Consider the following 11,459-nt stretch of genomic DNA (forward strand, 5'->3'; position numbering starts at 1 on the left):
CAGACCTTCTGAGGAAGACTTGCTAGCCTGCCTAGTGTGCAGGCAGGATATGTCATTGTTTCATAATAGTCTTTATTGACATATAGTGTAATTCAGGGTTGTATTATGTAGCCTTGTGTTATCCCTTGTATTTTGACATTATATTATTTTTAGTTACTGGTAATTTTCCTGTTCCATTAGGAATTTTTTTTTTTTTATGTCATGCTAGTTTTAAGGCGATTTTTGTTTTAGCCTTCCAGCCTTCTGAGGGAGCCTTGCTGGACTGTCTTCCAGCCTTCTGAGGGAGCCTTGCTGGACTGTCTTCCAGCCTTCTGAGGGAGCCTTGCTGGACTGTCTTCCAGCCTTCTGAGGGAGCCTTGCTGGACTGTCTTCCAGCCTTCTGAGGGAGCCTTGCTGGACTGTCTTCCAGCCTTCTGAGGGAGCCTTGCTGGACTGTCTTCCAGCCTTCTGAGGGAGCCTTGCTGGACTGTCTTCCAGCCTTCTGAGGGAGCCTTGCTGGACTGTCTTCCAGCCTTCTGAGGGAGCCTTGCTGGACTGTCTTCCAGCCTTCTGAGGGAGCCTTGCTGGACTGTCTTCCAGCCTTCTGAGGGAGCCTTGCTGGACTGTCTTCCAGCCTTCTGAGGGAGCCTTGCTGGACTGTCTTCCAGCCTTCTGAGGGAGCCTTGCTGGACTGTCTTCCAGCCTTCTGAGGGAGCCTTGCTGGACTGTCTTCCAGCCTTCTGAGGGAGCCTTGCTGGACTGTCTTCCAGCCTTCTGAGGGAGCCTTGCTGGACTGTCTTCCAGCCTTCTGAGGGAGCCTTGCTGGACTGTCTTCCAGCCTTCTGAGGGAGCCTTGCTGGACTGCCTTGGTGCAGTCGGGATTTGTTTTTGTTTTTTCATTGATACTTTATTTTCATATTAGGATATCAGAATCGTATCATGTGTGACGGTATCATTGCTGGTTCTTTTGCCAGGATTTTTTTTTGTACTGTTGTTTCTTTCATTGTACATTTATGTGATGTTCTTACTGGAGTGTAACTGTATATTGTACTTTGCTTCATGTTTATTTAGTTAGCTTACTTTTATCATTATGTCACTGGCATTGTTTTTTTTCTTTTAGGGTTAGTTGTGGTATTTTGGATGAGTTAGGATAAGACAAAATTGGGCTTAATTATCATACACCCGATTTTGTCTTAACTCCGGGGAAAGGGAGCTGTAACACCCAGGACCTCCCCCCCCCCCCCCCCCTTAGAGTTCACACCCAGGGAAGCCTTCTACAAGAGGTCAGCCCAGATGACCTCTGGTTTATCTTGTATATTGATTAAAAATTCCTGGGTTAGTCTTAGTCAGCATAGTTTCAAGTATGTAATATTTCATGCAAGGGAATTAGACTCCAGATTCTTATGTGTAAACATCCCTGGATCTCCCCCTTTTTGGCCAGGTCAGAGGTCAGTCACACATGTAATTAATAACTACTCTCTTGAAGAGTGTATGGTGAATGTCAAACAAGCTTATTGAAATATTTATTGAGTGTTTGTACATTCTTGGTGGGTAGCAACAGCAGATCTCCCCCTCCCCCTGTGGGGGTTGTATATAGAGGTCCTGTAGGGACTTAGGAGGAGGAGAGTGCCGGACACCGGGGTCCAGAGAGGGCTGTGAAGAACTCTCAAAGTCAAGCAATGTTTCTTGCCTCGTTGCTTGATATAGTCTCAATGGTCAAAGGCAGATGGTGGCAGCGTATTTCATCCTGTGTTAGCATCTCCTTGTTGGCAGTGTACTTTGTAGTCTCGGTGTAACCATCATATGTCAGCCCATAACAGTGTTACCAAGTGCAACCAATGGGGAAGTGTTACTCAGGATAAGTAGAGTTAACTTTATTAGCTTAGTAACCATTATAGTGGTGCATTTTAGAGTGGTTTTACAATTTGGGTGGTGTTACAAAATGACAAAGTGCCGTTGGAAAAGATACGGTTCAAAGTACCTGACACTTTCTACCACAGCCAAAGCTTCCCTATCCATTGCAGAATAGCGGACCTCCAGACCCTTAACCTTCCTGCTAAAATATGCTACTGGGTGAGGAAGATTGTCATTATCACATTGCATTAAGCACCCACCAATTGCTATGCCACTGGAATCAATGTGTACTTCCCACTCCTTATCAAAATCAGGTACTGCCAAGACTGGGGTGGTAATGAGTTGACTTTTTAATTTTGTATAAGCGTTATCATGCTCAGGTTTCCAAATGAATTTAACATTTTTCTTAGTAAGCTCAGTTAACGGTGCTGATGTACTTGCAAAACCCTCAATGTGGCGACGGAAATATCCAGCTCCCCACAGAAACCTTCGAAAATCCTTTGCTATCATAGGTGTAGGCATGTCAACAATGGTGCGACAGGAGTCGGGGTCAGGTCGGATACCATCTGTGCTCACCTGGAATCCCAGAAACTTGAATTTCTGAGATGCCAGAATGCATTTCCCCACATTAAGTTTGAACCCCGCCTTATCTAACAATGTCAACGTCTCCGTCAAATCTCGTAAGTGCTGATCAAACGTCCTGGAGTAGATAACCACATCATCCAGGTACGCTAATGAGTGCCTTCCCAAGACTGGGTTTAGGATGTAATTGATTGCCCTCTGAAATGATGAAGGCGCTGTCTTTAACCCGAAAGGCATCCGCTTGAATTGATAAGTATGAACCCCATCAGAGAAAGCGGTCTTCTCTCTATCCTTCTCAGTGACTGGGATGGCCCAATATGCAGATTTCGCATCCAGAGTGGAAAAGTATTTTGCCGCCCCAAACTGATCTATTATTTCTTGTATCCGTGGCAGAGGGTACACATCACTTTTAGTAATTTCGTTGATCTTTCGGTAGTCAACACAAAACCTATAACTACCATCCGGTTTACGTACCAACGCCACTGGCGACAATCATGGTGATGTACTAGGCTCTATCACATTCTGTCTCAACATCTTCTGACACTCATCCCTAATTACTTCCTTTGCCCGTTCCGGAAGCCTCCATTGACGAGTGTAAATAGGAGGATGATCACCTGTAGGAATAATATGCTCAATCCTATCCAGAAGCCCGATTTGATCGTCTTCTGGTGCAAACAGTCTAGGGAATTTACGTAAAATCCCTCTCAAAAGTTTCCTATCTGACTGTTGCACATGTTGCAAATCTAGAGCCGAGATTAACTTATCAACTTCCTGAGTATTACTACTTTTCCTTGTCTCGGTCTTGTGTTACCCCTGTGTAATACTATCTGTAACATTCAGCGCACTACATTGTGCTATGGTGGCTGGCATCTCGTCCTGGCTTTGATACTGAAAAATTCCTGTATTTTCTACAATTGTAGGCTGAGACAGCCTATCACCTGCACTGAAATCCTGATTTTGCCCTGGTTTTGTGCGAGAGATTGACAACTGGAATAAGGGCACCTTTATCAAGCACTGTGATTAAATGATGGGGGATCAACAACCTGTCACATCTCCCAGCCACCTGAAGGGTAGTACCTGGTGCAATGTGACGTCCCACTGATACTTTAATGAATTTAACTGAATGGGGTGGGCAACATTGTTTCACCAAGGCATGTAACCCACATGACTTCTTATCTGTGTCTGGAAAAGATTTAAACAACAACTTAGAGAAGTGAATGTTGTACTTCTGTTTCTTGCTAATGGAAGCAACCACTGGCGGATGATCTACCATTTTAATTGGATTTTTAAACTACCTGGCCCAACTTCAATCTGCACTTCCTTGCTCCCTCCTGAGAGGGAGCAACGAAAAGTTAACCTGTCCCAGAAAATCCATTCCCAATAAAATCTGACCAGGGAATGCAAGATTCTCGACAATCGTGCAATTGTGTGGGTAAGATCCTCCCTTACCAACTTCAAAATTGAGTGTAGCCTGGCCCAAGATATTAATATGTTGACCATTAACTGCTGTTTATTGTTTTCCACAACGTTTAAGGCGTGTCTCTTGAAGTGTGCTGAAGGCTGACTTTTTAATGAGAGTTGCTTGACTTCCGGGGTGTCCACAAAAACTGTCAATCTCACACCTTCCACCGTCATCTCAAACGTAGGTCTGCCAGCCAACGTACTGACCTGTTCTGGGTCACCCTTGACCCGTGTGCTCGTGCACACATACCTGTAATGGCCTCGACCATGACACCTCCAACAAATTTCATCACCAATTTTACGTGCCCCAGAAGGCCGCTAGCTACCTTCCCCAGCAACTTCTGTAGAGGCGACACTAGGAATGGGGATAGGGGAAAAAGGGGTGGTGAGGAGCAAGATGTAGGATTAATAGAGGGGATAGGGTGGGTAACCGGAGGGGTTGGTTGGATGGGTTGGGGGGATAAGAGGGAGGGTGAGGGCAGGCCGGGGGTGGGGGTTGTAAACAGGGGGTTGAGAGGGAAATGTAGTTTTCCACAATTCCAATAACGCGTCGACAAGGGTTTGGGTGGTATTTGGCTGGGGTGATCCTGACAATGGGCGATAGCTTATATTGTGAGTGCCAAGTCCGTCTAAACCGTCCGTAACGCAATTATAAAAAAATTAAAGTAAGAATGTCTTGTCTCTAAATGCAAGACCAATATAAATCTTAGAAAAAATATTGATAATTACCGCATTCTTAAACAAAATAACCTGAAATTATACAGTGAATATTATCGCGAAAGGAACTACACTGAATTTATTTTAAATAATTTAGTTTAAACTTTGTTTTATTTATAAAAAAAAATAATCTAAGTCGTGTTGGCCAGCGCACAATTAATACAACACTTACGTTAACTGAATTGTTTAACTATTTCTTTTTTAGTTCTTAACCGCACTAGGACTGAAGACGTTACTAGTACATTAATACTAGCGTGATGTTTAAGACTTCAACAATTATTTAATTCTTAACGCCCGACGCTAACAACGGCGCTCAGATATAATTATAAGTAAATTTATTAATTACACGAAAATTAATGGTAAATTACTTATTTACGTTACTTAATGTTCACCGCCGGTCGTGTTGTAGAATACTGAGAAATTAGCACTGATAGTTGCGACGCTCACAACTACAGAGTCACGCTGAATTTTAGTTAAAAAATTAGTAATTATTCTCCCTAAATTATAAATTAAAAACTGGCGCGTAGTTGACTCGTTACATTAACCGAATATAACACTCACAAGACACTTGGACACTTGGGAGAATGCAAAACATTACAGACCGCTGTCTCACTGAGCGCTGAGTAAAACCGCTAGAAAATTCAGAGTCCCAACGCTAATTCGCTTAAATGACCAAAAATCGACTTTTGGTCTCTCAAAGTTCTAACTCGGATCACTTTACTCGCACACTTGAATTAACACTGACGACCCGATGAACATATGGCTAGACACAAAACTAGAAATTATTCCCAAAACTGAGATTTTCCAAACAACTTTGACGAAATTTTCACCACAACAAATTTTCCACGATTTTCACTAAGTCTTTCACAAAATTCACTTTAATGCTCTGCACTTCATTTCACTTGAAAACAGTAAAACCACTCACCTTAGTAATTCTCTCAGAGAATATATACTGCACAACACGAAAACAAAAACTCCAGACTTCCTTAATATTATCACGTAAAAAAATACTTAGAAAATAATAACACTTATATACGAGAATTACTCAAATAAGGGGATACTTAACCTGAATAGGAACTTAATTTAATACTTAAGGAAAACTCGATTTAACCTATAACAGTCCTGTCCCGGCCCGCCCTGTCGCTTTTCCAAGCCTAGGTAACCGCATCTACCTAGATCCCAACAGTACAAAATAATCCCGTACTTCGCCGTCAACGGTTAGACTAAATAACTAGGCTTTTGTAAAATGATGGAAAGGATTTTGTTAAATAGGCTCCTCTACCTTGTAGGTGATAACATGTCCAGTAATCTCTTTGGTTTTATCAAAGGCAAAAGTACTGCGGATTGTCTCTTAAAGTGTTTGTCTAATGTGGATGACAATTGAAGAGTTTTTGTTGATCTACAAGGAGCATTTGATAAAGCCAATGGGGAAGTAATCTTATACGAATTAGCCAATCTGGGAATAACAGGGAGATTGCTACACTGGATAAGGGATTATCTACAAGGCAGAAAAGGTCAGGTGTATTACCAGGGATACATGTCTGAGGAACGGAGGTTTCAGTTAGGTACCCCACAAGGGGGAGTATTAAGTCCCACCTTATTCAATGTATTAATGAACAGATTAGCATCAGAGATGTATCCTCCAGGGGTCACGACGATCATATATGCTGATGACATTCTTATACAAGGCACTTCTGGGAACAAAATTCAAACTGCTCTTAACATACTTGGTACAACCTGTCACAAGTTAGGCTTAGTTATAAATGCAGATAAAACCAACTACGAGTATAGGAAACGAAGAAATATAACACTTACTCTAAATGGTGTGGAACTGAGCCGTGTTCAGAAGTACAAGTATCTGGGCATGTATGGTGGGTACACATGTGAGAGTAAAAATGCTGAAATAAATCATATCAGCACCTTATGTAAAGCCCGTCTGCATCCTCTGAAAGCACTGGCTTTTTCTGGTAAAGGTGTTGGGGTACCTATCTTGCGGATGTTATACATAAGTACTGTTCGGTCCCTGATAGACTACGCTGCACCCGTATTGTCTTACACAGGCCAAGGCAGAATTCAAAAAATAGAGCTGATACAGAACGAGGCTATTAGGATTATTCTTGCATGTCAAAGAAATGCAATGATTGAAATAATGAGAATGGAATTAAATTTACAGAGTGTGTGTGATAGAGTCCGTGACATTAATACTAGAGTATCTATTCGTTTCATGCGGAGAAAAGGAGGGGATAAGCTGTTTGAGGGCGTTCAGACCTGCTTCAGTGACGTACACACTTCCAGGAAACTGAGGGAGACACGCTACACGAGGGGATTAGCTCATGACCTCAGGAAATACGACGTACTTGACTGCTGTAAACCCTCTCGACAGTGTAATATGTCTGCTCCCTGGAAAGTACAGAAAATAGACGTCGAAATTGTACCCCTCAAGGTGAAAAAGATTCATCATGAACCGGGACAATTACGGTGTTTGTATGGAAGCATGATATCTCGGTTACCAAGAGGCAACAGTTTACATGTATATTGCGACGGGTCGGTGGCGGAGGATGGCAGGGCCGGGTGTGGTGTCCTAATAAGGGAATATACGGAGTTTGGGACTGTGGACAGGATAATTGAACTCCAGCTTAGTAATTATATATCATCCACACAAGCTGAACTGCAGGCCATTCTGGCGTGTTTGGAGGAAGGACATCATGACGACAAAAATGTTTTTGTATTTGTCGATAGCCGAGGAGCACTGGAGTGCTTAAACAGTCGAAACCCAGTCTTCATGTCTATAGTTGAGGACTGTAAGAGAAGAATAACCGAGATACAGCTGAAAGGTTATAGTGTGAAATTCATGTGGATTCCATCTCATGTTGGAATAGTGCTCAACGAGGTGGCGGATGACTTGGCCAAACGTGCCACATCAAAACCACAAGTTGACATTGAATGTGAATTCACAATGAGACAAATAAGAAGCAAAATCAGAAATATTCAGGCACAGGCGGGAGTGGAGAGGAGAGAGATAATGTATGAGAGTAGTCAAACCATGCAACACTACATGTATGTGAGTCAAAACACCCATTTCACTTATGGTAAAAGGAGAAATGCTTGGAGTGACTCTGTGTACATGCGGCTCAGGCTTGGGTACAAATATTACTGGGAATATGGTATAGATGTTCATAATAATGACACGAAGTGTAAACTATGTGGTATGTTAAGGTCTCACACCCTGGCCCATTATGTTCTTGATTGTCCATTGATTAATGTATATAGAAACACTGAGATAAGGACTGTTCCTGAACAAATAGCCTGGATGTGTCACAACGGAAAGGTTGATGATATTCTTGAGAGATATAAGAATTTTGCACCAAGATTGTAATATTTTGTTGAATTATCTGCAGGTGTCTTGCAAATTGTCAATACAGTATACCTAGGTCATAAAAGTATTTGTGTGTACGTCTGATACCATACTACTTGTGAAGGAGGAAATGTATATGTTTACCTCTCACAATGTTTGGTAATATGTTTATTTGTGATGTGTGTCTATGTTTATATTAGCACGTTGTACTGAATGGGGTGAGAATAGCTTGAGCTACCTCATCTCTTTGTGTGTATTTTACCTCAATAAACTTATTTCCATTTCAATTTCATGGCTTTACCGTAAAAATCTAGCGATTGGGTCGCCTAACACGGCCTCGGGGAAAATAAATAGCGTCCTAATACTTCCCCGCCCCGACAATTTGAAACCTAGAATTGTCACGAAATGTCACTGCGTTTTGCGAAAACCACCACGCAGCACCCTTGTCCGTAGTTGCAGAGGGTCGAGTAAAGAGTACTCTTTCCAACTACCCAAGGCGGCCTCCACTCTTAACTGCCTGTTTAGCGCATACACTTAACTGCCTATACTTAAATTCAACAGCCCTTCACGACACTAGAATCGCCTACTCTATGTAAATCGCATCACATAGGATTACCGTCGACCTCTAGCTCGTTGCCCCCGGCTGAACTCTCACCACACAGCATATCCGAACGGACAGACGCGTGAGGTTTCAATAATCGTCAAGAAATTATTGAAAACACCGCTACTACCATTGTAATAACCCTGAACTCTTGTAATAGTTCTGAACGCTACCCCTGTTGTAACTCTCTCTCTACTCTTTCCACCCAATACCCCAGCTCAACACTGCTACAGTCCAGTATAACCCCTCACTGGACTGCCACGAATATAAGCTGAATATTAAATGAGAACACAACAAGAATAGGGGTTATTAATTTATAACTAATAATTAAAATCATTAAACACTGCCACCACCTTCCCAAACATAAATGAATGTGTCTAAAATTATTGTTTCCCCAGGAAGGAAGAGACTCAGGGAACTCAAAGGGCAAGTAAATGAATCTTAATGGATTAATACTGTAATCTTACTGAACTGAAGGGGAGATTCTAGAGCGATTTTACTATTCATAAGATGGAGAACACAAGGGAATTTCTAGCACAGCAAATGAAAATCACAAGAATGAATAACACAGTCATTAATCAAAGGGAACAGATAACTAAACACAAATACATTAAAATACGTTATTATTGGGATCCGTATATTTAAATCAAAATTGAAAACATAGCCTGCTCTAAATCCCTACGAAGGAATGGAATCGAATGTAATACTGAAATATACATGAACCTAAGTGCATAATTACCTTCAATACTGCAGCTTGCCAAAGGATGTTGATTAGCTGCCCGCGGGTCACCTGACCTGTACCTCAGTTGAGGCCCCAAGACACACTAACTAATATTTTCTAAAAACGCTTACCAGTGGGACAGACTCCACCCCCCTAGTTTCTAGGCCCAAATTAACTCCGCCTATCTCAAGCCTATGGCCTATGGATTTAAACATGTCTTCAACCAATCCGGATCAGGTTTGACCATAAGGGTCAATTCCTCTTGACAGAAAACTCCAAAAACTGGGAAGGCACCAACGACTTTCCTGTGGGAATGCCGACTGGGCACCCAGGTGTAACTTGAGAAAACAAGTTTAATGGCCCTGAGGTACTATTTTCAATTCGTCACTAGACAGATGGACAGGAGTGCAAGTGACTTCAAACTGTTTATGACCACGAGGGTCAGACCGTGACAAATGGAAGGGATGACCAAAGGGAGGGAAGGGGAAGAGAAAGGGGGAAGGGGAAGGAGCTATGGTGTGCATATACCATTACAACTCACGACAGCATTGCTTGTGTCTGCAGGCTTGAAACGTCTTTTGTGTTCTTTAAGACTGTCATTTAGTGTATAGCCAGTTTAACAAAAGCATTGGAGAAGACAAGAAGAACAAGAAATATAGTAGACACCAACAGCATAAGAAGCAGTAGGCGCAGTGTGAACTTGATCGCTACGAAAAATGTTAGTTTGTCAAAAGGCAAGCTTTATGTCAACAGGACGAAAAGTATTCTGAACTCTAAAGTAGTTCAGATTCAAAGGGAAGGCAGAGCATAGTGCTAATAGTGTTGGAAACAGGTTTAGGGTGCAAGAAATATCGTTGAGCTTGAGAATAGGCACAGTTGATAAAATGTAAAGGGTGATCAAAGCAACAGAAAGATTTGTTGATAAAGGAAATTTCAAAATCAAGAAACTCGGGGTCTCTGATGCGTAGAGCGTGGAGGAAGAGAGATACGAAGGCATAAATCTTATCACAAGGAGGAGGATGGTAGGAAAAGAAGTGACGGTTCATCTCCTTTCTTGAGTTGATCTATCTTCTTTCCTGGGTTGATCCATCTCCTTTATTGTAAATTGGTACCACATTAGCAACCTTCCACGACTCTGACACTCTGCCTGACTCTAATGATATATTAAATATGGTAGACAATGGCTCGCAAAGCTCCTCTTTGTATTCCTTCAGCACCCTGGCAAACACTTCGTCCGGCCCTTCAAAATTTGGGCCGGTTTGAGTAATTGGGGATCGAAGGTAATTTTGGGCAGAAGAGCCCCAGACAAATTTATAAATTTATAGATGAGCAAATACTAGGGCATTACTGTTACGAATCTTACTAAGATTCTGCCATTACTCTTGATTCTCATATTACTTTATTGTCTTGTTCTCTAATTAATATTGCATCCAGTTGTATGATATAAGATTTTGTATGTTATATATATAACATAGCATGCTGTGTAGTGTGTGTGAGGTTTTTTGTGTTAGACTTCTCATGTAGTTTCTCCGTGTGAGCGGTTGACCATATTTGGATATGGCCAGTGTGGGAACATTGTTGTCAATCGAGTGTCTATAGTTTTACCTTGATTTATTCCCATATTTGGTTGTCGTATTATTGTATGGAATGTTGTACCAGTGTTTACTACTCTTTAGTTTGACAATGTTTTGAATATTAGTGCTGCATTTTGTTATTAGAATTTCCACAATGTTTATGTGGACGTTTAGTCGACGTTTGGCCTGCGGACCAAAGCGTGGGCAGTAGCGTGGCGGCTGTTGTCGAGAAGAGTTGTGTTTTAAGCTAAGTCATTGATCACTGTTATTTTAGCCCATATAAATGTTAATTATCTGGTTAGATGATTTGAGTATTACTATTGATTAATCCATGTTTTGGTGATATTGCTCATGTCTCAATAATTAATTTCATTCTATGATATTGCATGCTGAAGAATATTTCTGGCTATTATTTATACATTTAATTATTGTTATGTTTGTCCCCTTAGCATAAATATATTGTTCTCCATTGTATGCAGTGATGTAATTATACCCCTAGACTTCTGTTGGCATGGCCGATTTATTATCATTTCTTTACACTGCGGGGAGAAGAACCTTATTTAGTCTCAAGGGTGGTAACAAATGGGGGCCTGTGTCCGGGAGATTAAACCTTAA

General features: G+C 41.6%; 1 protein-coding gene across 1 annotated transcript; it reads right to left on the reverse strand.

Moving 5' to 3' along the window:
• Window positions 1-210: 210 nt before the first annotated feature.
• Window positions 211-879, reverse strand: LOC138361083 (uncharacterized). Its single transcript, XM_069320553.1, has one exon. The coding sequence runs from the start codon at window positions 877-879 to the stop codon at window positions 211-213; it is 669 nt and encodes a 222-aa protein (XP_069176654.1).
• Window positions 880-11,459: the final 10,580 nt, after the last annotated feature.

The sequence above is a fragment of the Procambarus clarkii genome, unplaced genomic scaffold (genome assembly GCF_040958095.1).
Source record: "Procambarus clarkii isolate CNS0578487 unplaced genomic scaffold, FALCON_Pclarkii_2.0 HiC_scaffold_173, whole genome shotgun sequence".
NCBI classification, from domain to species: Eukaryota; Metazoa; Arthropoda; class Malacostraca; order Decapoda; family Cambaridae; genus Procambarus; species Procambarus clarkii.

Coding starts and splice junctions, on each gene's coding strand:
- LOC138361083 (XM_069320553.1), bottom strand. CDS start 879: ATGAAAAAACAAAAACAAATCCCGACTGCACCAAGGCAGTCCAGCAAG.